Below are 27600 nucleotides of genomic sequence, written 5' to 3' on the forward strand. Positions count from 1 at the left end.
ATATATATTAAAGAGGGATGGAGAGGTGAAGGGAGAGGGATTATTTTCAGTGTAGATTATGATATTGTTCCCAGACATGTCCGTGTGCTCCTGATCTGTCAATGACACTCTCTCCATTGTTACTGCCTGGCAATTCCGTGTGTCATATTTTCTATTACTAACTACAACGTGACCCACATGGCCAAGAAACCTTCCATGTTGGTCATCAGAATAAGCAGGCGTCTCTCCAGACGTGTCCATGGGTTTCATCGCGGTTCTCCCATTGTATAGCATATTTTCATTTTCCCAACTCTTTTCACATTTCTTTAATTACACAGGTCTGCAACCGAAAAGCTGTGTGCATAAGTTTAGCTTATTTTTACGCTTCTCGGTGCACCGAAGTCGAAAATAACTCCCGTTTCTTCCTGGGACGTTAAGGTTTTGTACAATCGAAATGTAACGTGGTAAAACAGGTAGCTGGAAATCGCTAGATTGCAAATGCATCACACGAAAATAAACATAAACATGGAAGATTAAATGTATTTGTGCTCCCCGAAACATGAAAATACATGTATATTAGTCCTGATGGGGATCACTGCCACATATAGTAATGTGTCATGAATGAGAGTAAGAGATTACAAAGAAAAAACAAAAGCAATAAATCTGTACATAAAACGAATTTAGTAAGATTACATCTTAGATTTGTAAAATGTTGGTAAGTAGTTCTGGCTACACTGTTTGTTGCTCAGAGCTCCTTCGTGGCTAAGCGGTTAGCGTACGCGCCTTTGGCGTGGGAGACCCGGGTTCGATTCCCGGTGGGAGCTCATGTGGTTCGGATTCCACGTTAATCAGTAGGTCCACGTCTCATATAGCCTCGCTGCTGAACGGGACGTAAAACTCAAAATCAACTCAACTGTTTGTTGCTCAAATACTACGAGTACGCAAGTTATTGTTGGCCATGATATTAGAAAACTCATATCCGACAAATACATCGTCAGTTCAATGACTCCAAATCAAAAAGATGCTTGGGTTGCCTTTACTGTGGTCATCAAAACGTTTTTGGGAAACCGAAAGACCCACAGTACAAGAAAATGGTGGAAAAAATGTTACATGCGTTCAGAAAGCTCAGTTGCTCCATGAGCTTAAAAGTCCATTTTCTCAACTCCCACCTTGACTACTTGCCTGACAATCTGTGAGTAATGAGTGAAGAGCAGGGGGAACGTATTCATCAAGATATCAAAGAAATGGAATGAAGGTATTAGGGGAACTGGAGTGTTACGATGATGACAGACCACTGCCGGATGTTGTTTAGGACACCTACAAAAGGACAAGCTCCAAACAAAGTTTGACCTTTTTAAAAAAAAGACGATTTCACAAGCAATGTGATTGAGGGTAGTATTACTTTTTTGTCTTCACGTGTGTGTGTGTGTTTCTATACATTAATTTGTGCTACGCTGTTAATGGTGTTTCTGTAAATTGCAATGTATTTGTGTTCATATTTTTGTTCAACAATGACCACCCGTTTGTTCGGAACCCAAATATCCCAGAACAAAACGGTTGTCATTCCTGAATTCAGCGCACTCCAACACATACGAATCAGTTAACTAAAACGGAACAGCTTAGCATTGTTTTATTTTTGCAGACCTGTGATATTCGCCTCCTTTAGCTTAAGACGCAACACTGTGGAATGTTAATTTATTTCAAACCAATCTGAAAGGACAAGTTACTAACTCTTCTCGATATACCTACTTTCTTAACATGACTTTTCCCTCTTTTTGTTACATAACCAGTATTGTTGCTTTTATGTGTCTTCAGCTCCTACACGTGTAAAGAATCTGTTGTTCGCTACGTGGGAAGGGGAAAAGAGGCACATGGTAACTCAGTGTTAGTGTGCACATATGTGACAAGGGGTTCCACTTTAGGTCTACGACCAAGTGAGTTTGTGATAAAGAACATTGCATCTATTGTTCTCAGTTTCGTTTTTTTTTTTTTTTTGTTTGTTTGTTTTATTTTTTCGGGGGATACTCCCATTTTCTCGCAAATCCTCATTGGATCAATTCTCCAAAATTATTACATATTATTAATGCCTGTCTCCTTTAGATCATGACTGTGGGTGATGAAGCTGCAGATGTAATGATAATATTTAATTTTCTTTTATCAACCCAACTGTAGTTATGCAACCACGGACGACACACAAAAAATCCTTCGGCATCTTGATTTTGTTCATAATATTGATGGTCTTTCAACGACTTATTGTTACTTTGTGGTACGTTGTTCTATCTGTCATGAATCTGATCCATCTATTCTAACGGAATACCCGGAAGCCCCCACTTCCTATGGGGACTCTTTTACGTCGCCACTGAACGATTCAGAATCATACATTTTTAAATAGAGTAGGTTACAAGTCTAAGACAATAACATGCCACCTCAACTCAATAGCTAATAGTTTTGGAGATATTCGCCCCTAAAGTTCATTTTCCCACGGTTCTGGACAGTCCTAGCTCTGAAACTATGCACTTTTGACCACGGATCCAAACGAACATTTTCCCTTATTTTGATGTAAGGAATCACCTGTTTCAGTCCGTCGGTCCAGTTCATTATAGCCCCTTTTGCCCCCCTTGGATCCGCCCTTATATATATATATATATATATATATATATATATATATATATATATATATATATATATATATATATATATATATATATATATAAGGTGGAGACACAGTTTGGTCAACTGTCACCGAAAATTGATTAACGATGTCTTCTGTTATTCAAATTAGTTACGTAAAATCACCATCTCTTTACTAGTTTACAGTGAGAGAGGAATAAGTAGATTGCAAGCAACACTATACTATTTCATTATGACATTTATCGTCTGTATGGTGTATTGTATAAAAGCAAGCCTGATTGAAACTGATCAATTTACCTTAAATTTTGCTACGTAATTATTTACATTCGGCGTCACAAGAGTGAAACTGATTGGTTGATTGATTGATCAGGAGTTTAATACAGCATCATCATCAATTTATTTGCTATTTTCACAGTAGTTAAAGGTAAGTTTAGCAAAAAGGAAAAAAGGGGAATTTTCGGTAAAACGTGAAAATCCAGGGAAATTCTGGTTAACCAATTTTAACCAATACTTAAATGTTTCTTTGTTCTTCAGAAATAAAGTAATACGATAGAAGTAATTTGTGTGTGTATGTAGTGCGTCTGTTTAAAGTAGCATAATTTCCCCCAATTTTTGTTTGGATGTGCTTGAGTGTATGTTTTTTTTAAATAAAAAGGGAAGGAAAAAGTAAAGTACAAAAATAAAACAAAAAAGCTAATGAAAGAAACAAATGTGGTTGGCACTTCCTTCAGTATAGTGAAGTTAATCTTAATCACGTAACTTCTGTCATAGGAATTGGATACTCAAAGTTGTATAACTAATAGGATACTATATATTTTTTCACTTATAATAACTCAAATTCAAAATAGGTAAATGATACTCGTAGGTGTATTCTTCCTTGGTAAACTAAGTCTATAGTGCCATCCATCCTCTGTATTCTAACACAATATAGTGAAACGCTGTGATATTTAAGAAAGTTTATACACCATGGGCCTTATGCAGAGTCATTCTGACGCATTATTAGTGCCATAGTAAAGAGTTCGACTAACATAAGTTTCCTGCAGTAGAACAAGCTGTTAGTATAACTCTAATCACACGACAAAACGACTCTGCATAAGACCTCATGCGTTCAAAGAATCTATTAAAAATTCTTCAGCAAAGTTTGGTTCTGGGACTTCATTCCGTATCAGTCTTAAAAAAAAAAAAATACGAATTGTAACACAATGCAATATTTAGAAAAGAGACAATTATGGAAGTGAGTCTCTTAAAAATGTAATGGACGGATGATGGTAAAACAGAATTTGTGTCAATGACGTCATATCACAATTTTACAGAATAAATACTCACTTTGAATATCGCAAACAAGACGCAAATTTTGAAATGCGTTGACACAATCTCAGACGGAATAAGGCCCATGCACAACATTTACGAATTACATAATGCGCATGATGTTTCATATATGATCATGACACTAAAATTTTAGTTCATATGAATTGTATTAATTATTAAGATATGCAGTATCATTAATACTCGTTAAGATTTAGGTTGAGATTTGATTGCATGGGGAAGACAGTGCGTAAATAAACAATACATTAAAGTAATCAGTAAAGAAAGAGTTGAAATCCTATTCTTGGTTACCATGGAAACAGCTGAGCGTTGATGTAGTCTGCTTTTGTATTGATCTGTCTTGTAGGAAAAATAGCATGTTGAATTATAATTGTATACATTTGTTATCTCTTTTGCCCAAAAAAGTACAATTATGAGCGCTTCATTAGAAGAACTTGCTTTAGCTGCAAATGGGTGTTTTATTTCTCAGGCTACATCTAGTCATGAAAAGTACAGTTGTCGTAACATGATTGACGGGTAAGGCATAAGTTCATATTATAGCAATAATCATAAATAATAGCGCGGAATATTTATGATTTTGCAATAATTTCTTGGTAAATTTTATATAGGAGTGTGATTTGAATAAGCATTGTTTTTAAAGAGTTTAAAGAGTTAAAGATAAATAAACAAGGAAACTATAGCTATATTATTTAGATTTGTTGATTTTATGGTGCATATTAAGGATATGTAGTCATTTTTTGACAACTGATGTTAATTCCAAAGGAAAAACTAATCTTTAAAGAAGTTATTTATATTGCGGCAAGTATATATAAGTCATCCGTGCACATAAAGACGTGTTAAAGAAGTGTGGTTCATACTGTAGCTTCTAGTGTCACCTACCTGAAATTGGTGCTTGCTTTTGACAGATTTCCGCTCAGTGTATGCTGAACATCGCTAACATACCTGCAAGTGTGGTCACACTCTTTCAATCTTGCACTTCCCTGAACTGATATTATACCATCCTCCTCTGGTGCGAGGACTACCTGGGGCAAGGTTCTAGGACACAGGTCCCCCTTCCCTTTTAACTAAAATAAAGACAGAAAACAACGTGCCCTACAGGGCTCTATCCCGCCTTCACTCGCTGTCGCTCGCTCTGCAATACTATGTGAATTAAATGTTAAACTTTGGTACAGAAAGGAGCCAACCTAGATACTGACATATGGAGGGACCTGTGTTCTAGAACCTTCCCCTACCGGGTTTGATCCCCGATCATGTGAATTAGGGATGGACAACATGATGTCCGTGGGTTTTCTTCCATACTATCATTCATTTTTTGGATGACATTTAATATCTCCCCAACTCGCGTCATGGCTCCTGAAACGAGTACCTTGTTTTTGTCTAAATTATAATAAAGGTAGAAAAAGCAGGGGTCTCCAGGACTTCTAACTCCTTTCGCTCGCTCAGCTATATTTTGTGAAGTAACAATGGGGATGTGGGGGAGATACTAAATATATATATATATATATATTTTAAAATTTAATCGTACCTCTCCTTTAGTATACAGGATATAATCGTGGGATGTAAAACTGAAAGATTTTATTTTTTCTGAACTGGAATAAATACAAAGCTAGCTTGTAGTGACCACCTATCACACTGTGGTGCATGATTTTCACAATTTTCGTTTCATGGCATAAATTAGAAGGCATGTAATTTTTGAACAATTACTTATGGTGAGGTCTCTCAACTTTATTTGTGCCAAGTAAAGTATGTGTACATGAGAGGAAATGACCTCGTATTCTTAATCTGTATGGATTTCTCATTTTAAATTTATATATATTATTCTGTTTTTCTTTGTTTTGACTATAAAGCGATGATAATTTTGTGTATGCTCTACTATATAGTATTTTGTTGCTGTGAAGGAAACATGTAAAAGCATTGTCTACTTGTTACAACTTTAAGCTAATCTTCCGCATATGACAGCCTCAGATTTAACACACAGAAACCCATTTTCAATGCTGTATTGCTATTTATTTGTTGTTGGATTCACTCGAGCAGAAGGTTCTACCGAATGGAAAATTTATAAGCATAATATGATGTAAAACATTTTTCGTGAAAGAATGAGAGTGTGAATATAAGTAATTTCTGTCAGTGCACAGCATATTGAAATAAATTTTGAATGGTAGAACCAACCTGAAAGCTCTATCCTTACCTAAAAATTTAAGAAATCTATCAAAATTTGGTAGAACCGTCTGGTCGAGTATGCCGTTATTTTAACCTACCTTAACAAGAATTTAATCTCTTTCGTTTCCATCGTTCACTCTTAATTGTTAATTACAAATATTTAGTTTCACTTTTCTTTGCTCTTCCCTATATACGAATTCATCTGTATTATATTACAGTACAAAATTAGTACCTTGCAACTGTTCAAACTATGTACTATTCTAAAATAACGAAAACAACGCATCCTTACCTTCTCATGTGTCCAATCAGCACTATATAATTACTATTTACAGTATTACGTAAATATACTTTTAGAGGAGGATTTAGGGCGGAGTCCCGTATCAAATACATGTCCCTGGGATGTCAAAGATTACAAAATGCATAGGAAAGTACTTCCTTTTGTACTAGGTTGCCATATAAGGGAATACTTATATTCGTGAACTTTTCTTAGCAGGAAATGCAATCTTACTGGCTTAAAAAGTGTTTCTTGAGGGAGAAATTGCATTAATGGGTGCAGATTGGCTTTAGAAGGGCTGACTATAGCTACAGCGTGTGCACATATAGGATAAAAACTACAGTGCATAGAACATCAATTAACTTAAAAACACAAATCAACTTCTACTAGGTGGTCACTAAAAAGCACGAAAAACATTAGCTAACCAAGTCAGGAGACAAACGTAACAAGGGCATCCGAGTATTAGCGAGGAGATTCGTCCACAGGGAATGGGCGCTTAAGCGACGGTAGGTACACCCGTACGCGATAGTGGAAAAACACTTCATAAAACTCATTCCTTGTGCATGGCACAGATTTGCGGCACTTGCATGATTACTTTGTACACTGCCTTTACATAGCACTTTACTTCATTATGTCCTTCTTATGGAGTACTATGTGGTAAAGAGCATACTTTTCATTTTGTAGTTCTACCTTATTATACATGTAAGAAGTTAATTCCCGTTATATTTTGATTACTTGTACAATCCTATTGTGAAAGCAAGCAAGATATTTCTTTCGTGGATTTTACAAATTTATGCTCCCATAAAATGGAATAGCAAACAGAATTTTGCCTCATTTCATGATATTTGTTTAAGATATAACTGCCTCTTTATTAGTTTCCTCTCCACTTTTCTCTATGTTCTTTATTACTGCAGCATACACTCCTAGGTTAGTTAAGAAAACAGTGGGTCCGAAAAAGTGCTATATTATACTCTATTGCCAGTTCATCTAATATCGCATCAATACGCGAACTCATATAGTTCACAATTTAATTTTGTTTTTCTGCCTAATTAATCACCCTACACTGATGACCTTCGTTACATTCTCTCTCTCTCTCTGTCATTTCGTCTGGTACTTTGAATTTGTCGTAAATTTTGTATTTTGGGGCCGCCATGTGATTTGAGAGATTAAGATTGTGGATGCCAACATTAAAATTTACTGAGAGAGAGTACTGTAAAACTTATTTATACAGGCTTCAGCCGTAGGACCGTATGTTATATTTTGTCTGAGTAACAGTGGTTGTTCGCTGTAGCTTTTTAAAGAACATATTAACGTAAAAAACTATTATTAGCAAAATAAGAACACCTATATTTTGTGTAAAACAGGACAGTGTTCTCATTTGGTGCTCCAATTAGAAATGGTTTGAATACAAGAATTGTTACTTAAAAATTCACAGTAATCGGAACAGCGAGTCGGAACAGCCAATAAAGAGGAAAACAATATGCATGAAACAAAGTAATGGACAAACTTAATAAAGCAGCAAAGTGCGTAATTTTACTTCTTTTATTATGCATATTTCTGTAAACGAAAGAATACACAAACTTCGCTATTGGAAACTTCCAATAATATCGAAAATCTCAGATTAGACATTGATTTTTGTGTTCAATATTGCTTTCAATGTAGGAACTATCTTTCTACAACGATTGTTTGGGAGCTATCATATATCAATAGAAAAACCTTTTCATCAATCAAATGTTCTTTTCGAGAAGTGGGCTATTTATTAACTTCTCTCCTGGTTAGATACAATATATTATTTTTGTTAGATATGGAAAAAAATTGGTTAACGTGTACACAGTTCAATATGAAAAACAGTTGGGGAACATTTTTCTCTTAATCGAGCAATTGTGGAATTGTAACTGTCATTTATATTTTTAAGAGCTATATTTGTACGCATCTGTAGAATCTCAAAATTAACATTTGTTTCATCTTCGTTTGTGTTAAATCTTTACTGATTTTTAAATCATGTTCTTTCACGTAGAGGTTAGCATAAGTGGCTTAAAGGATAGAATATCATTTTGTAATGTAACTTTACGTACACTCATGTCCAAAATTATTGTCGCATGTCTATAAATATGTTTTTGTAGGAAAATAATTTGATTACGATTTCGCCCGGTGTTTCTTATAACGTTAGTATGTGTATAATCTGAAACGACATGTATGTGGCAAATATCATGTCAAAAGAGCAGTAAATAAGAACAATAAAACGAAAATAAAACTTTCTTTTCCATTTAGCAACATTTTTTTTTTTTTCACTCATTCTAATTTTCGTATTTATAATTCTTTTCCTATGCAATTTGCTACAAATATACATTTCCTGATTATACACATAGTATCAGCATTAAAAGTACCCTGCAAAATCATTATCAAATTATATTCTTACAAGGAGACAGTTATAGATATGCGACAATCATTTTGGACATGAGTGTACATTCTATTAGGTAAGTATACATATATATATATATATATATGTAGATCGAGAATCTGTTATCTCTGCTCACGCTTTGAACTGTTTGGATCATTAACATGCTTACACATGCTGGCGTACATCCAAATGGTTAAACGCCCTGGATTCGATGCCCAATGGGGACAGAATTTTTGTTTGTTGATTCAGAGACAATTAGAAACTTGTTTGAATTGAAATGAAATGGATTACCATTTAGAAAGACAAGAATAACTATTAATAAAATAAAATAAAATATATTAATAGCACTTGCGTAACCGTTTCGGCAAAGTAACATCACCTTCATCAGATACGTTATGGAAAATCAATCCAAGAATGACAACTTAAGTATAAGCAGAAAATGAAATATTGAGGACAGGTGTGCAAATAATTGAGAAAAGTATGTAAGAAACACCTAATTAAAAATTTACGTTTTGTACAGGGGAATGTAAAGATTGGTATGAAAAATTTGATTCGCTCTGGGAAGAGTGAGCATGGCCTCCTTTCACTTTTTGTGGATATTTAAGTTGTTATTCTTTGAGTGATTTTCCATAACGTGTCTGATGATGACGATTTACATTGGCGAAACTGTTACACAAGTGTTATTAATATACTTCGTGCCTTGATCAGTTTTGTTTTATTAATACGTGTTAAATATTCCAAATTTAAAATTAATAATATACACCGAGAATAAGGTCTGCGGGACATCTCTTAAAGAAGCAGTGTGGTGAACTATAGCTGTTCGTTCGAAGGAGATTTTAGTTTTTATGCTACTAGACATTGGGTGGATCAAGCATGCCAGTTTCCTCACCATTAATTTCTGACGTGTTACAAAGAAATTTGCTACATTTGGAATTTGCGATGGCTATATTTTGAGTCGATCTATAAACATTATTCTGAAAGAGAATATTTTATTTTCCTAGAAATAATCCCGGGCGCCAAGTCACCATGACGACGGGGAATATGAGTCTGACACCTAGTTTATTTATTTATTATTTATCTGCCAATAGTTCCGACTTTTTTCTGATTGAATGGATTAAAAGCTAATAATGAATTCGATATCAAGTTCATAGGGGTTATTGAGTATTTCAGTACTCAAATACAAGATGTGTGCATGGACATAAAACACACACTACTGCTTGTGAAACCTCAGTTATATTACCTTAACTAGCTGTTATTTTGGAGGGAAAGCATATACACCAGGGTAACTTATACTTTTTATACTAGTAACTATAATCTAAGTGCCAAAACATGTAGACCTATGTATTAAATTGCATTTGTATTATTGTGGTGTCTGCTTTTCAAAATTAGTCTCTAGATCAGAAGAACATTTTACAAACTTTGCTTATCCATATTTCCTGCAACCAAAAAGAAGAAAGAAAAAAAAACAAGCCATATTTGTATTAATATTGTTGGTGATTCTAAATTTCCAGCAAAATTTTGAACATAGTTTAAGGGATCAAGACGACCTTTCTTTTATTTGACTGAATTTCTCATTGAGCACACTGTGTGTGTTCTGAGCTTTGGATCTGATTCAGAGTGTATGTCATAAATAGTGCATGTCATTAAAATTACAAATGTTTCTGTTCCTAGCACATTAATTGATTATAGGCCTAGTGAGCTTATGTTTGCAGTTCTAATAAATATGTATTCTCCTGAAATAATGTTTTTACTTTCCAGGAAGATTGATACTTTTTGGGCATCATGTGGGCTCTTTCCCCAACAGTTCACTCTGTCATTTCCCTCCTTGGTCCTTATAGATACAATTAAGATCAGAAGTTACTTCGGTAAGAGACTTCTTATGTTCATCTCTTATACTTTATGTTTATGATATGATCGTTCTTTCTTATTGCTACTATTACCTTACATTGCTAATAAGATCGTTCACATTCTATCACATTATGTCCCAAATCAGCTCAAGTCATTTGTGTACTTTCTGCAATAATTATACTGTGATTAGTTCAATCTAGTTTGGTATTCACTCACAGCATATCGTTCTACAAACAGATTTCTGTAATTCATGAATAGTACTTGTATTTCCAAACTTTCGACTCTCCCCTGGAGTCCTGGTAACAGAGGATAAAAACACGAAAAAGAAAAAGAAAAACATCAGAGAATACAATGGAACTGACTTGCCAAGGGAAGAGCGGTGCTGGGACACACTTTGTCAGGTTCAACGATCACACGTCAAATGATGGTGATGAAAGTTGAAATATGGCCAAGTCGATTTGTGCGCTCTTTTCTAAGACTACCTTTAAAGAAAGAAAAGCATGGTAGACTTGCTTATTTAGATGTCAATATAAGAAGATTTATGAATAAGTTCATTAATAGTGTCCACCACAAACCTACAGCCAACACACAGTACATACATGATCTGCTTATTCTGCAAGTATTTGGAAGAATTTCCTTTTACAATGCTAATCGACTTATGTCTCTGGTACAGATAGAGAGGTTGACCATTTATTGAAGCAAGCTAGTATGAATGGGTATCTATAGTCCACGTCACCCGAATTGGCGTATGTTGTCAGCCAATAAGTTCGCAGTGCGCTGTTACCAAACCTTCAGGGACGAATCTAATCATTCATAATTGTCCACAAATACGAAAGAATCAATTATGATTGATTAGATCCCTGAACATTTAATAACATCGAACTGCGAGCTTATTGCCTGATACCATACGCCGATTCGGGTGATGCGGAGTATATTGTTATTATTTATTAACTGGTATAAGCAGGTTAAAAGGGACTTACGTTCCGATAGATCTAAAACCGAAACGAAAAACATAAAAAGGTGAGATTGCCTATTTTTCCTAGATTGACAACTGCATTGAATAAGATCTATACGCAACATGGTTTAAGTACAGTTTTGAAACTCCCCAAAACCTTAAAAAAGAGCATTACCTAATTTAAGAGTTACTGCATGGATCCCAATGAAGAATCGAGTATTTATGAAATAAAATGCAGTTGCCATGACAGTTACATAGGCAAAACCAAAGGAAATCTAAAGGTTCCAGCCAAGGAGCATATCAGGGATTCAAAACCGGAAAGCCCGGTGTCAGATCTGTCGAAACATCTAAAAGAAACTCAACACAAGGTGGAAGATTCAAAAATGTCATGGGGGCCAGAATGAAGTACAAAAACTCGTATTTGAAAATGTATTTATTCATTTAAGAAAGCCAAAACTAAACTTTGACAAGGGGTGGTTAAGTGATGAATGGGAAGCAGTAATTACAAAATTTGCACAGCATTGACATCAACAAAAATACCAGCAGGAGCTGGTAATCTTTCACTAAAGATCAAGAGATCACAAAAATCGACTCCGCTATATTGCAGCTGACGTCATCACCATCTGATATTTATCGGTGCACTTAACAACGTGTTTTCCAGCACAGCTCTTCCCTTGATAAGTCAGTTCCATTTTATTCCCTGATGTTTTGATTTTTCTTTTTCCTGTTTCTTTCCTCCGTGAACAGGACTCCAGGGGAGAGTGGAAAGCTCGAAAGTACATGCAATATTTTGGAATTGCAGAAATCTGTAGGTAGAATGATGGAATTTCCGAGTGTGGTTTTACATTGTCTGATACTTGCAGCATAGCTTTAATAAGGAGAAAACCGTAAAGAAAATCAAAATATGTCATATATATATATATATATACTTTCAAATGAAAATATTAAAGTTTCTTGAATATTTTCTCCTAACTCTGCTTTTTGTTTCACTTCATTGTTAGCCTTCATGACCCACGAATATTTTCTTCAGTCGAATAAGAGTCTGAACGAGAACGGTTTCGTATTGAGGGGATGTTTAAAATTGAACTAACAATTTAACTGTATAATTTTTGAAGGAGAAACAGTTTCTCCTGCGTCTTCTTACTTTTGTATTCCCGCCAAGGCAGCCAATATTGCTAGTGTATTAAAGAATTGCTAGTGTAATTTTAAAGTCGACATAACTATAACTGCAGTTCGCTGTGATATAAACGCTATGACTTATATTGTAAATCGAATTGTTGCTGTTTCAACTATAGGGAGGTTCCGCCTTAATTTTATTTATTTATTTTTTGAATGAGTCATACTTATTTATTTACTCTTTAAATAAACTAAACTAAAAAAAAAAATTAAAAATTTAGTTCTTTCGCTATAATACTTTATCAGATGTGGAGGGAGGTAGTAGGGAAGAAAGAGAAGCAAAAGCTAAGAAGCGTTCAAATGGGCGCCATCAGGGAATGCAAGGTTCTCCAGTCACTCTCACGAGGATGCTTCTCAGAGTTTCTCTTCTTTATGATTATTTCTTTCTTTTCTCCCTATCGTCTAAAGCATTTTAATCGGAGAAGTGAAGTGCACACATCGTTGTTGGGATTATGTTTTATTATTTGCTGGTAAGGAGGTCTTTATATGTATATGTAAGGATTTGTAACATAATTTCATTTAAAGGAATACTGAAAATAAATCACATCTCTTTCATGTTTCATTATCATCATCATAGGTTTTGTGCCATTATTGGGAGGTCACTTGTCGCAACTGAGAATTTTCGATGCTCCACGATCTTCCGCTAACCTCTTCGTTTTCACGTACGATTTTTCTGTTTTGATATCGTCCATTAATTGGAGTCTCCTTCATCCTCTCCTTCTCTTTCCTGCCACCATACCCTCTAGCACATCCTTCATGATACAGTTCCATCTTGTCCAATGTCCCAACCAGCTTCTCTTCCACTTTTTAATAATATCCAATGTTCTTTTCTCCCCCACCATCTCTAACACCCTCTCATTCGTTTTCCGCTCCATACAGCTAATTCTCTTCATTCTCCTCCACATCCACATTTTGAAAGCTTCATAGTGTTATTGATACTAAAATTGTGGCGCGCCGATAAAATAATTTAGGCTCATTGTTTATAGGAAGTATGTTTTCATGCGAAACTTTTTTTTTGTTTGTTTTACTTACTTTTTAGCGTACTTTTGGGGAAAAAATAATTACTGTATTTAATTTATTATTTTTTATTTGTTTTATATTCAAGTTCTTAATTATTGCTTGTTAGATAGTGTAAGTCGAAGGACACCCTGATTCATCCTTCAGAGTAAAAGCATAGAACTTGGTCTTTCGTTCGCATGAAAGCTATTGAAGCAAAAGTAGTGACATTTTGTAGTAGAGTTAAAGACCGAATTTGCAATTGTATTTCCTCTCCTAAATTTATTTGTGATAAAATTAAAGTTCAAGATGTACTTGGACCATGCATACAAAATTTAAATAATATCGTGTGGGGAAAATTAGGAGAAGTTGATATATAAGAAAGTGTGTTCATTTTAAATAAAAAACAAAATGTCTGAATGTTTTAGATAATGTCATAGTGGTAAACTTGTGTAGTCAGTTTGCTCTTTAAATAGGGCGCGCAGATTGAAAGTATTTCTTATGGTATTTATGTTTTCAAAGAATGTTATCTGCTGAGCAACATATGCTCCACTCCTTATTTGTTGAAGTGTAAATAGTCTACTTAATAGCAGGATAAAACAATAACAAAAAAGAACATTACTTAAGGGAGGAAATATTTTTCCGAAACGATTTACTAGATTAGAAGTATATTCCATTACCTGAGACTAAAATATACTGTACTTCTTGTTCTAAATAAAGTTTCTAGTGAAATTCTATTGCGTTTACTTAAAACAAACAGAACGCTTATAGATAGACAGTCTTTTAGAACCCGAGGTAGGACCACATTTACGAAGAAGGTATACATCAGTAGGAAATGTGTAATTCTTATAGAGTATATTCTTTTGTCTTGTCTGAGTATTTATCCAGAGGAGGGTTGTGTGACCCCTCTTCCTAACGTCCTACACACAGTCACTAAGTCAGAAGAGCAGTTTCTCTCTCTCTTAGGGTTACCAACTCTGGAGAATATATATATATATATATATATATATATATATATATATATATATATATATATATATATATATAAAAACGGCACCCCCTCAAAATTCCCTATGATATAGGTCTAAGTGTGAAGTATCTCTGTTTGGACCCATCCATGGAAAGGGAATGTCCTATCGAGAAAAAAAGTGCATGAGCATCTGTATTCTGCATATCCTTGGTACATTCGCTAATAAGCTTAATAGATACATTGTGCTATAAATGAGAAACTGAAATCGGCATTGATCATTTTATTGTATTTACCAGTAACTGCACTTTTTTAAAATTACCGAAACAAATAAACAAAAGTATATTAATCTTTACGTGACAATTTTGCATTTGGAAAACGAAATTTATTTAAATTTACACTTCAATTACGCTTTAAAAAGTCCTTTTTCACTCTCAATAAATGTATAAAATTCTTTACAAGTAAATTTCAGATTTTCCCTGATACAGTCCCTGTCATCTCTCTAAATTTTCAAAACAGACGAACAAAATATATTAATCGTTGATAGATGGTGAAAGGTGACAGTCTTGGATTTACAGAATAAAAGTTACTTTTTAAATCTATACTTCGAACTAGATGAAATTGTTTCGAATAGAAGAAGTGAGTACCGGTCACCGACTTTAATCAAAATAACCGCAATATTTCCGGCCAGGCCGGTGAAAAACCGGCCATTTGGCAACCCTACTCTCCCTTTCTCCTTTGATTCAAAAAGTACATGAGAAACTGGAACTTAATAAGCAAGAGTGGAGAGGCAGACTTAAAATTAGGATTGGGGATACCATTATGCAAGAATTTAGTAGTAAGGGCTATAGTGCACAGGCGTTCACTTACACACGTGAACTACTGTTCTCCAATATTTATACAATTTGACTTTCTATGAGATTAAGAGACCATATTTTCAATAGGATAAAATACATTAATTTCCTTTATATATACATGTAATTATTTAACAGTTACTATTCTTTTGTATTTAATGAACTTGATTTAGGATAAAAAAAGGACTTAAATGTAAGGGAAAAAGGACTTATGTTACGGAGAAAGAATAGTTTTAAACTACATGTGTTTGCATATGATTATGTTCTGCTGACTATGGTTGCAAAGATAACATGTAATGCTGATTACTTAATGACTCAATATAATGCATATTAATAATAGAACTAAACTTTAGTACTCACTGAGGCATCCAAATATCAAAACGGCAAACCGACGCTACGTTTCAATGACATCTTGTCATCTTCATCATGCTTATTGTTTTTAGAAAAAAATTATGCTGGTGATAGAACTACATAATTTTTTTTTCAGTATCCTCCATTTGTACAAAAAAAAAAAAAAATCTTTGGTTCGATGTTATTAACATTTCTTGTTAAAAACAAGTAGTTCCACTTCTTATCTTTGTCTTCGGAAATACCGACAAACACTCATGTGTATTAACACACTTGATACGCCGTTTTAAAATCTGGATGCTTCAATGGAGTACAAATGTATACTTTTTTGTGGAGTGTTGTTTGATTATGATTATTTGTATAATATTTGAAGACTTTATATGTAGTTGAAATTTGTCTTGATGTGAAACTTAACAAGATCATAATTTTTCCTTTAATTCCAGTGAGGACAATTGTGGTTGAAAAATGCGGAAGTAAAGTTCCTGGAATATTTGAGAAAGTTAGCGAGAAAGGTAAAAAGATAAGAAAAATGTAGATTATTTAGATACAATTGAATTTTATAGTGAAATAATTATTTACTTGGTTAGTAGTTGTTTAGCAAATGAAGTTTTGAAGCATTTTAATACAAGGTGTCTCTAAAGTATGTCCCACTTTAACAACTTTATTATTAAAAAACTGCTGTATATATTATGCGTTTGTGTGTGTGTGTGTGTGTGTGTGTGTGTGTGTGTGTGTTACATGATGCATAGGTCCTTAAGGTTTTGTGGTAGAACGAAGACATTACATAGATTCAACCTGAGTACAGTGTGTGACGCGACAAACATCGATGCAGTAATCTACCTCTGGTTAAGATGTCTGGTTGACCATAGCTACAGTTTCTCCATTCCTCATTTGCAGTTCGTAAATGTATCGTGGAACAGAAGACACTTACACACGGCCCTTAATGCAACTCCACAAGAAAAATTTCTGTCTGGTTGAATCTGGTGGTCTTGAAGGACATTTCAAAAGAGCATTCTCTGAAGGGCCTGTTCGTTCTATCCAACGTTCTGAAAGAACTTCAATTGAAGTACGCATGAACCACATAATAATAGTGAGGCGGTGTTCCATCCTGTTGGAACAGATAATCACCTGAATCCTCATTCAGTTGTGACATCAATCGAAGCTGGAGCATGTCAAAATAGGACATGCTTGTAACAGTGTTCTCCACGAAGACAAACGGGTCGTACAGCTTCCGATGCGACATAACTTAGTATAAAGCACATTCAGCTTGGAGGAATTTTCTTCATGTTCATTGACTCTGCGTGGATTTTCTTTCCCCAGATTCAACAATTCTGTTGATTAAACTGTCCCACTAATATTCACTTGCAGAACATACTGAGTTTTCTCAAATTTCGTCACCCAGAACACCTTTCCAGCACCACCAAACTTCATTACTGATGGGTTGATGAACAGCGCCTCATGTGGTCAACTTTGGAACCCGTGTATCATATGCAACTAATAACATAAACCAAAAAGCTTTTAAAGCGGAATTTACTTAGAGACACCTAGTGAGTGATTAGATTTTAATTCAAATTGCCTTGTTACTTTTTTTGTAAATTGTTGAATAGCACACATTTATTGAATGTTCTTTAGAAATTCTATTGCGTGTCCGTAGAACAAGTGAAGTCCTATAGATTGGAGGACTTTAGTGTGAAGTTGACCTTTTAAATAGCGAGGGAGAGACAAACACTGAGTGTGCGGTGTAAGTTTACATTCGTCTAACAAAGTCAGTGTATTTATTTTATTATTATTTAATTGCTTTGCTGGTGTGGAATTGACAATAGTTTTGGCTTGTAAAACATTCGTTGCTGTTTCTCAGTTGAGTAGCTATTTCGCCGTGTCGTTATTATATGAGGGAAAAATTACAAAGCAAATGAGTAACTTATTGACAACAAACCGAAAATATACTCACAGAAACTTTTTTTTTTTTTTTTTTTAAGAACGTGAACAACAATCCTTTTTTTTAAGCACCCATTGACATTGAGATATTTGTCCCAACATATTACTAAGTTTTTGATACCAATGAGAGAAAATTCGTTCGCTTGTGCGTTAAACCATCAACACACACACTATGATGGTCTCGCTGCCACTGCACTGCAGAAGTGGGGGCACGGTGGCTCAGTGGTAGAGCGTTCACCTCCGGTGCTTGGGGTCCCTGGTTCGATCCCAACTCGCGCCGTGCGGATTTTATGGTGAACAAACACCGTGTTCGTGGGTTTTCTCGGAGTTCTCCAGTTTCCTCCCACTTTCTTCATTCCACCATTTCATTCATTTCTCATCATCACTGTCTCCTTTAGCCTAACCGGCATATCCGTGGGACGTAAAACTTAAAGATTACATTTAATTTGACTTTTGTACTGCAGAAGCGTTTATCAGCAAGATGTTCCTTCAGTATTCCTAAAAGGTGAAAGGTGAAGATATGCACTTTATCTTTTACTTTCACTTGTGCAGCGGAATATCATATTGGTGAATCATCCATAAAGTGTAGTTGGATCAACGATGCAACGGTAATTCATTTTCGATGCACGCGTAATTACAATTTTTTTCCCCCACTAATTTCGATTTCCTGTTCTGCATTAAATGGAGGTAGCTTCTCAAGCAAATGAGTGGATTTGGGGGTACGGTTACTGGTATTTTAGCTTATGTTTTCATTGTAATGTTCTTAAATTCGCAAAGAGGTTTATCTCGGAAGTACCTATACCACAGATTAACAGTGTTTCCAACCCAAGATAAAGTTTTGTTTTTTAAATGACACACTGTCAGGTTATTATACATTTCAAAGCTACATGTCAAACGAAAACGTACAATATCACATTTGCTATTAAGTGCTGCAAACTGAGGAATCCACAGTATCACAAACATCCAAGTTTTGCTTACCTTGATAGCAGTGATTATGCAAGTGAGACTGGCGAGTCAATGCACATTCAAAGTGCTTTAAGTGTGTAATGCTGTGATCATGATATGTCGGATTTCGAATGAATAGATAGAAAGACACAAGGGATTAAAAATTTAACTGTTTTTTCAAAAGCCTTTATTTCAGAAAACTGCTTGGACAAGTCTCGCATCCAATCACACTGACGGTTTTCAATGCATGTAAACACCATAATGCCAGTTATAGCAATTTGATATCTCAAACTATTCTAGAGATATGGCAAACAATATTAAAGTTGGCAACACGGTGTGTAATACTGAGAACGTGTAATTATGCTTGACAAAAACTGTTGGTCAGATGTCATAGAATCAAAGGAAACAACAACCGTTTTAAAATGTCCCTACAAATACGTCATTTTAAGCACTATAGCAATGTTTACAGTTTTTTCATGTCTCCGAAACTGTTTGAGATATGAAATTGCTGTAAACAGTTTGATGATCTTTGTCTATTGGTAACCATGTACGTAATCAGATGTGAAACTTATCTAAACACTTTTCTCGAAGTAAATTGCTTTAAAAAAAAAAAAGTAAAATTTTCAGTTCCTCGCAACTTCGTTTCTACTTGTTCTAAAGACATCATATGATGATCGTAGTATTCGACATTAAGGTACTTTCGATATGTGTTGCCCTGCACGTCTCACTTGCACTCGCAGAGAATTCCTGACTGTAACTCACGAATCTTGTTCGGAATATTATTTTATAGCTTCACTATCGTGGCTGGATGGTTGATGTATACACGTTCTTTGTGATATCCCCAGAGGGAATAATCTGGGGTCCCGCCAAGTGAAATTTGTGGTGGACAAATACCGTGTGCGTCGGTTTCCTCGCGGTTCTTCCGTTTCCTCCCACTTTCTTCATTTTACAACTTCATTCATTGCTCATCATCACCGTCTCCTTTAGCCTAGCCGGCATATCCGTGGGACGTAAAACTCAAAAATTTCATTTCATTTTTTTCATTTCGAAAAAAATCTGGGGTTGTTAAGTCTGGAGAACGTGAAGGCCAGTTGAAATCTGCGTACCTGGCAATCATTTGCTCTCCAAAAATTTGTTAGCAGTGCCCTGGTTTCACGTGCTATTTGAGCTTCATCTTGCTGAAAAACTGCAGGATTATTCACTGCAGCCGATCTTTAAAAAAAAATCCCTGATCATTGTGCAATACCGCTTGCCTGTTACTGTTACGGAACCACCACCTTCTTCAAAGAAATAAGGACCGATGATCCGTTCTGAGATCACACCACACTGTACACTTAGTGATGCAAATCACGCTGACAGATGGCCTTGGGTTTTTCCCGGGCCCATATTTTGCAGTTTTGCTTGTTGAAAACTCATTGAAGTGGAAATGGGTTTCGTCGTTCATAATTAGATTCTGAAGAAAATCATGTTGTTCCATCGCCAACTCTCTGAAGCGAACTGCATACCTGAGACTGGTTGTGTATCTCTGGGGCTCAATCCCTGCACCAGCTGCACTTCGTACGGGAACAATTAAACTCCGTCTTTGGAATTCTTTGCAGTGACCTTCGCGTCATCCGAAGCAGAGTGGCACGTCATCGGGTTGATAGTTCTGGGTTGTCATTAATGCTGCTCTCACTCATTGAATGTTATCGGGTGTCCGAGCTGAACGTCTTGGCTCTACCCGTTCTTGGGTTTTTGCATATTTAATAATGTCGAAAGCGTGCTACCAGACGGAAAATCGTAATCTGATGAAGACAGTTGGGACACTTTGAAGTGGCGACACGGAATGCACTCTTAGTGAGGATAATGGATCTTTGATTTTCAAAGTAGTCCTATCACTTTCGTATGCTGTTCAGGACTCGATCTCTCCATGATGAATCTCCCAAGTTTACTTCACCGATCTGCAAAACAAAAACGACAATCAGTAACCAAACAAAAAATTGTTGGCACATTGCAACTCATGCGTTACATATGCACCACCCTGTATGTATCGGTTTTATTTTAGGATAAACACCAGATCCTGCACACCAAAAATTGCTGTTGGTTAAAATTCTAACTTTATCTGCATTGCAATTTAATTAATTGCAGTTGAATGTGATCTATATTTCTTTATTTCCAGTGAAAACTGAATCACATAACATCAGTTAGTGACAGATACAGTTACGACAGGACATGTTTTGCCGAAGTGCTTCCAAATCACTTACGACAAAATAAAAATGTCTTACCGTATTTGCGCGAATATAAGCCGCGCACGAATATAGGCCACACACAAACTTTTGACACGAGATAATAGAAAAATAAATCTCGAATATAGGCCGTAGAACTAGCTTTACGAGAAAGATAAATTAGACAGTACTTTAAGATGTATCTCTCTCTCTCTCCCGTTCTTTAACTCTCGCATAACTAAGAGTGACTCTGAAGATAACTTTGTTTGTGATAGTGACTTTGAGCAGCATTCTGGATCGTCTAGAGAGGGTGAAGAATTAGACGCTGGTAATGCTGAGATTGTAGGAAATGATTGTGCTTGATTTGGGTGGGTAATAACAAGCTGATACAGTTTTGCGAAACAAAGTTGTTTTTCTTTTCAAGGAAACTACTGTATATAAATATTCCGTATACTGTGTAACAAAGATACGTATCTCTGTTAATAAAAGTATTAAGTGTAGGAGTGCTTTCTGTGCCACTGTAAGGTGTTAGCGGTACCCAATGAAGGTGGTGTTTTTGCGAACAAGATAAGTTTTTCGCTATTTTCTTCTTTGATGGTTTACAAAAAATAAGCACAGTAACTTGTAGTGGTATTCATTTCAACCCACAAGATACATGTACATGTCATTTTGAAATACTTATGTATGATCTGAAAGGAAAATCTCGATTATAGGCCGCACCATGATTTTTCAAGCCAAAATTTAGGAAAAAAGTGCGGTCTATATTCGCGCAAATACGGTATGTCTCAGAAACAGTGTTGTGTTGAATAAGAACGCATTTGAAAGAAACAGGTTTCATTTCTAATGTTTTGAGGTTGTTGATAGACTTTAGGTTTACTATGTTGAATATGCAGGGTGTCTACTGACCTGGAAAACCTGGAATTAGCCTGGAATTTACTTTTGGACCTGGAAAACCTGGAAATAGCCTGGAATTGGACGAGGAACCTGGAAGTTTTAAAATTGTTTTTAAAATATTGTTTTTGGGATTGGTATGGAATAAGTATATTTTTGTAAAATGCAAGAAAGTTATATACTGCAGCATAAGTTAAAAGCCAATAATAATTTATTCAGTGGAGACGTAGTTGAGAAAGACAGACAGAGACGTGAGCAGAGTGCAGGCGGCGAATGTTTTTGGAAAGTATGTTGAGGGTACAAGAAGAGACTGAATAAGATTTTATTTGTTTGGCATGGTCGTTGTGAATAACAGTGACTACAAAAAGAGCTAAATTAGTCCCGATGATAAGAGTAAGGTAATTGAAAAAGTTAAATTTCATCATCTATTAAGTTTGTGTCTTACACTGAGGGGATACTGGCATACAAGCCAGAAGCTTTCTCTGTAGTTGCTGCTTATTTGCATATGAATCAAGAATATTTGCTGCTTTGTGAAGACATTGGTTTACATGTTTCTGTAGCAAGAGTAGTAGACAGGTCTGGAACAACACTCCGCTCATACTCCTGTGCCGAAGCTTTTTAACAGGAGTCCAAGCCCGCGCATGTCGCAGTGAATACCATTCCCGGTGGCCGAAAGGTGTATCACCGGAAAAAAGTAAAATTGCCCACATCTTAACGGAATCACTTTTTGTATTTAGGTTAACATTTTACTAGTCTTGCAATAAATCCTGTTACACACTAACAATTAACATTTTATTTTTCAGCCATTAAAATGGGGAAAAGTAAAACTAAATTCCAGGACTCGTGGAAAGGCAAGGGGAAATGGGTTATTAGGTCCAACGATCCATTTAAAGCAGGTTGTAAACTCTGCAGAACTGATTTTGACATTTCAAATATGGGAGCTGGATCATTGAAATCTCATGAAAAAGGAAAGAAACATCAAATAGCTGTTAAAGCTCTTAATGCACAATGTTCGATCGTAAAGTTCTCAAGCAATGTTAACCAGGAGCCTTCCTGTGCAAAAAATTCTACAGCGTCTTCCAGTTCAGTGACTGGCACATCATTTATTCCAGTTGTTTAGGAGAAAAATGAAAGCCCAGCAAAAACTAGTGGTGTAATAAAGAGTTATCTTATCAAAGATCAAGTGACGAAAGCAGAAATAATCTGGACATTACACAAAGTTACAAGTCATGCATCGGTCAGAATCCAAGCGAGTGTAACGGATTTGTTTCCTTTAATGTTTCCTGAGTGTGAAGTCGCTAAAAATATGCAGTTACACAAAGACAAAATAGGTTATGTGATTACTTTTGGATTGGGTCCAAATTTCCAACAGACGTTACTTCGTGAACTACAAAATTGTGAATTTTTGCAGTATCGTTCGACGAAAGCCTAAACACTATCTCACAGAAAAGTCAAACGGACTTAGTAGTTCGTTTCTGGCATAGTGACGAAAATAAAGCTTTAACACGTTATTTAACATCAGTATTCCTCGGACATGCTACTGCCCAGGATTTGTTAAGTGCATTTATAAATACTTTAAAGGACAAGGGTCTCGATTTTTGTAAGTTACTTCAGGTTTCTCTTGAAAACGTTAATTTGAAATTTCTGAGTGATTTGAAAGCCTATCTGAGTGAAGAAAATGGTGAAGGTCCACAGCTTTTGGAGACAGGAACGTGCTCTTTACATAGTATTGTTAATGGGCTTTTAAGACTGCGCATACCAAAGCTGGTTGGAATATGACAGTTTTTGAGAGCGTTGTACTATTTATTCAAGGACTTCCCTTCAAGAAGAGCAGATTTCATGGCAGCATCTGGAACAGCAGTTTTCCCTCTTAAATTTTGTTTTGTTAGGTGGGTGGGGAATTCTAAAGTTATCAACCGTGCTATAACTATGATTTCTGTCCTAAAAGTTTATGTTGATGCAGTGAAAACAAAACCTCCTGAAACATCAAACTTCTCTAAAGTAAAATCCCACATCTCTGATTTACTGTTGCCTGCTAGATTAGGGTTCCTTCAGTCCGTATCTGTAGAACTATAAGAATTCTTCACTAAGTACCAGACAGACAGTCCATTACTACCGTTTCTATGGAATGACCTAAACACGTTGATTAGTAGTTTGTTAAGCCGCTTCGTGAAAGATGATGTCTTAAAAGTAGCTAAAACTTAAAAAAAAAACTGACCTCAATACATGTTTTTGATAAGGAAATCTTAAAACCACTTAATCTAGTTGTTGGATTTTCTACGGTTACATCGCTTAAAGGAGTGAAGGATGTTGATATATTGAACTTTAAGAAAGAATGCAGAAGATTCTTGCAAGAACTGTGTAAAAAACTTATGCTAAAATGTCTATTAAAATACAGTGTAACAAGAGCCGCAAATTGCTTGTCTCCAGAAACTATGACCAACGAAACCCTTCGTGAATTACGTATCACACTCGCCCTGGAGACATTTGTCGAGAAGAAGCAAATAACACCTGTAAATGCTGATATGGTGAAACGGGAATATTTAAAATTTTGTTCAGACCAAGACACAGCACGAAAACTGTCAAATTTCAGTTACAAAAATGACAGATTAGACGTTTTTCTCCATGATCTGTTAAGTAAAGGTGTCTTCAATACGTTTAAAACATTCATGCATAAGATATGTGTACTTTTCCATAGCAATGCAGCAGTGGAAAGGAGTTTCTCCATTAACAAAGAGTGCATTGTTGAAAATCTCCAAGAGGAGTGCTTGATTGCCCAGAGAAGTGTGTTGGATGCTGTGCATATTGCTGGTGACATACGTAATATGAATATCACAAAGAGTATGATCCAGTATGTGAGGAATGCATCAAGCAGAAGAAATGAATATCTGGAAGACCGCGGTGTAAAAGAAGACAAAACAGCTCGAGAAAAGAAAGATAATAAGAAGAAAATAAAAGAGTTGGAATTAAAGAAGAAAAGAATACTAACTGACGCCGAAGCAGAAGTAGATGCGTTGGAAGAACAGGCGAAAAAGTTAAAAGGGATGTTGAACTCCAGAAGTTAAATGTCAAAAACTGTTCACTGTGAAAGTTGTTTTCTATATTTGTTCATATAATGTGCGTGATTCCATAACATTTTCAGTTTTTAAACTTTCATGTTACAATACATTTTAAAATAAAATATAACTGATGGCCAGTCCCCATCCAAGAAGAATGTGCAGTAACGTTTAACAATATGGACTACTTTGCGTTAAAAATTTGTATTATATATGATCATTTTGTTTTTACTTCGATACTAATACTAGTTTGGCAAAAATGGAAGGAAAATAGCTTACTCACCGCTAAGTCCTACCAGTACTTAGTATAAAATACCACAAGAGTACTTTAAAGGGGAGTGCTTGTAGTAAATTACTCTTGTGGTATTTTATCCCATAACTTAGCGGTGAGTAAGCTATTTTCCCGCAATTTTTGTCATTGTTCATCAACACTCACGTGCTACTACTATAATATTAGTTTATTTGAAGTAATGTTTTTGACGGAAATTTACTATTATACAGGGTGAACCTTAACTAAACCGATAAATTTCGGGAGGTGATTCCCGAGCCCGAAAAAAAAAATTCTCTAACTTTTCTCCACGGTACATAGTTTTGGAGCTACAAGGTGCCAAAGTGTGGAAAAATGAACTTCCGAGGCCTATATTTCCAAACCTATCCAACGTAGAGTGTCCAGCTTAATATCTCTTTAAGGAAGTCTTATCTGTTCTAAACATATGATTTCCGTTGTGGGATTTTAAGCAGTAATCTATACTTTGGATAATTTTGGAAATATAGGCGTCCGAAGTTCATTTTTCCACACTTTCGGCACCTTTTAGCTCGGAAGCTATGCGCCCTGGAGAAGAGTTAAAGAGTATTTTTTTTTTTTTTTCTTGTTTAGGTGCTGAGAATCATTTCCCGAAGTTTATCGGTTTAATTAAGGTTCACCCCTGTATAGTATTCCTACATTAGGATATTTAAAGCTATTGCATATTTTTCTCAACCGGCCTTCTGGTAGGGGATATTTTAATTAAACATCTTCTTGTGTAAAATGTTTTGAGAACCTACATTTCAGTCAGTTTTTTCTTTTCATCTTGTCACTTAAAGAAACTATTATTTGCCATATGCATTCTCTAATTATAACCAGTTTTTGTTAAGAACTATATAAAATTGCATTAACTTATACGTGTTAGAATAAATGTCACTTTACTGAATAGACCTGGAAAAATAAACCTTGAAAACCTTGATAAAACCTGGAATTTGAAAATGAACATTTAGTAGACACCCTGATATGTTATTATACGTGAAATGGTTAGCGATTCAAAGCCATGTATTTTGAATAGCGTTCAAAACATTCTGCATAGAGGATAGAGGTCAATTCGTATAGAATATATTAACAATAATATGTGAGCCAAAAATATATAAGCTATTTTGGCGTAAATTGACATACTCTTCAGATATGTATCTTAAGATTGAAAATATTGTTGTATTTTTGTATTTGAAATATATTTAATCAATAAGTATTGTGTTTTCTAACTTTTTTGTTTTAATCTTATTACAGATCTAGAGCTAAGAGACTGTCTTCAAATAAATGTCCTCTGCAGTGAGCAATTTTCAGCCCACCACTTACGCTTTACTATCAAAAGTGCCTACGATTTTTTCTGTGCTATCTACAAGCTACAAATAACTGGACTTTATATCGACAGTGGAAGCAGTGATTTTGGTGTGACAGATAGGTCCAGATTCCCAATGCGCCAGTTATCAGCGTCCAAGGGTACGAGCAGCCCTAAAGCAAGGAAGAGGATTCGCGAAGTTTCTTCGTCGACGCGTATGATGGACGGGAGCTACTCGGCAATGAACAGATCACGGGAGGAATCTCCACCGGTGGCACCGGTGTCAACGACGCCGTTCCAGCGCTTTGGATCTCATAATGAGATTGGGCTGTTGAATGAAGATGAGGAAGAGGAAGAACCAGGACATCTTCCAGAGGAGGAGGAGATACTGGAGGAAGAAGAAATAGAAGAAGAACCAGATGATATGGGGTATCTCCTACAAGACACAAAGAGTAACCACGTACAGCGTTTCAAATAATGCATTAGAACATGTTCATCTTTTTTTTAAAAAAAAAAAAAATCACATATTTTTGATACTCTGAACTGCAGCAGATAAAAACAAATTAGTTCTGTACACAAACAAAATTCACATGTGAATTGAAGCCACTTTTCACACCGTTATTTGTAAAATTCATGTCAATTTGACGATATATCTTTTCTTTTCATATAGGATTTGTGGGTATTGAATCTGGTTTTTCACACTACAGCAAACACTAAGATACTTTATTCAGGTTTTCTATCCAAATTTATTCTGTTAAACTTATTTGTTAATTATAGCATTTATACAAGAAAACTATTCTTAACGCTTCTTAAACACACAAATAGCTTTAAATTATATGTGATATTTACTGTACACTTGTTTTGTTTAATATTATAATACTGATCTCAAGTTTTGTATACTTAAAACATTCTGGTTATTTTGTTATGAATTGTTTTTCATTTTTGTTGTTAAAATTGTCAAATATATTTTCATTACTTAATTAATTTAGTGAGCTATTTTATTTTCCGCAAAGTAGTTTCCTATGAACATCTGTGTTCCATGTTAGAACTATTCTCTGCAAA

General features: G+C 35.3%; 2 protein-coding genes across 2 annotated transcripts in view; one reads left to right on the top strand and one right to left on the bottom strand.

Moving 5' to 3' along the window:
• Positions 1–27600, bottom strand: part of LOC145687953 (caveolin-1-like) — a 255610-nt gene that overhangs the window by 171018 nt on the left and 56992 nt on the right. The gene's annotated exons all lie outside the window — the stretch shown is intronic.
• LOC145687952 (intraflagellar transport protein 25 homolog) lies at positions 4235–27040 on the top strand. The gene is made up of 4 exons (XM_081761550.1): positions 4235–4452; positions 10530–10636; positions 16359–16427; positions 26487–27040. Exons 1-4 carry the CDS (start codon positions 4349–4351, stop codon positions 27014–27016), a joined length of 810 nt encoding a protein of 269 aa, XP_081617676.1. The 5' UTR covers positions 4235–4348; the 3' UTR covers positions 27017–27040.

This window comes from Thermobia domestica, chromosome 6 (assembly GCF_964235325.1).
Source record: "Thermobia domestica chromosome 6, izTheDome1.hap1.1, whole genome shotgun sequence".
Taxonomy (NCBI): domain Eukaryota; kingdom Metazoa; phylum Arthropoda; class Insecta; order Zygentoma; family Lepismatidae; genus Thermobia; species Thermobia domestica.

What these genes read in the sequence shown, in the direction of transcription:
- LOC145687952 (XM_081761550.1), top strand. Translation starts at nt 4,349, where the DNA reads ATGAGCGCTTCATTAGAAGAACTTGCTTTAGCTGCAAATGGGTGTTTT. An exon ending in TAAGATCAGAAGTTACTTCG is followed by an intron (nt 10,637 to 16,358) that starts GTAAGAGACTTC and finishes CTTTAATTCCAG; the next exon opens with TGAGGACAATTGTGGTTGAA. An exon ending in TGAGAAAGTTAGCGAGAAAG is followed by an intron (nt 16,428 to 26,486) that starts GTAAAAAGATAA and finishes ATCTTATTACAG; the next exon opens with ATCTAGAGCTAAGAGACTGT.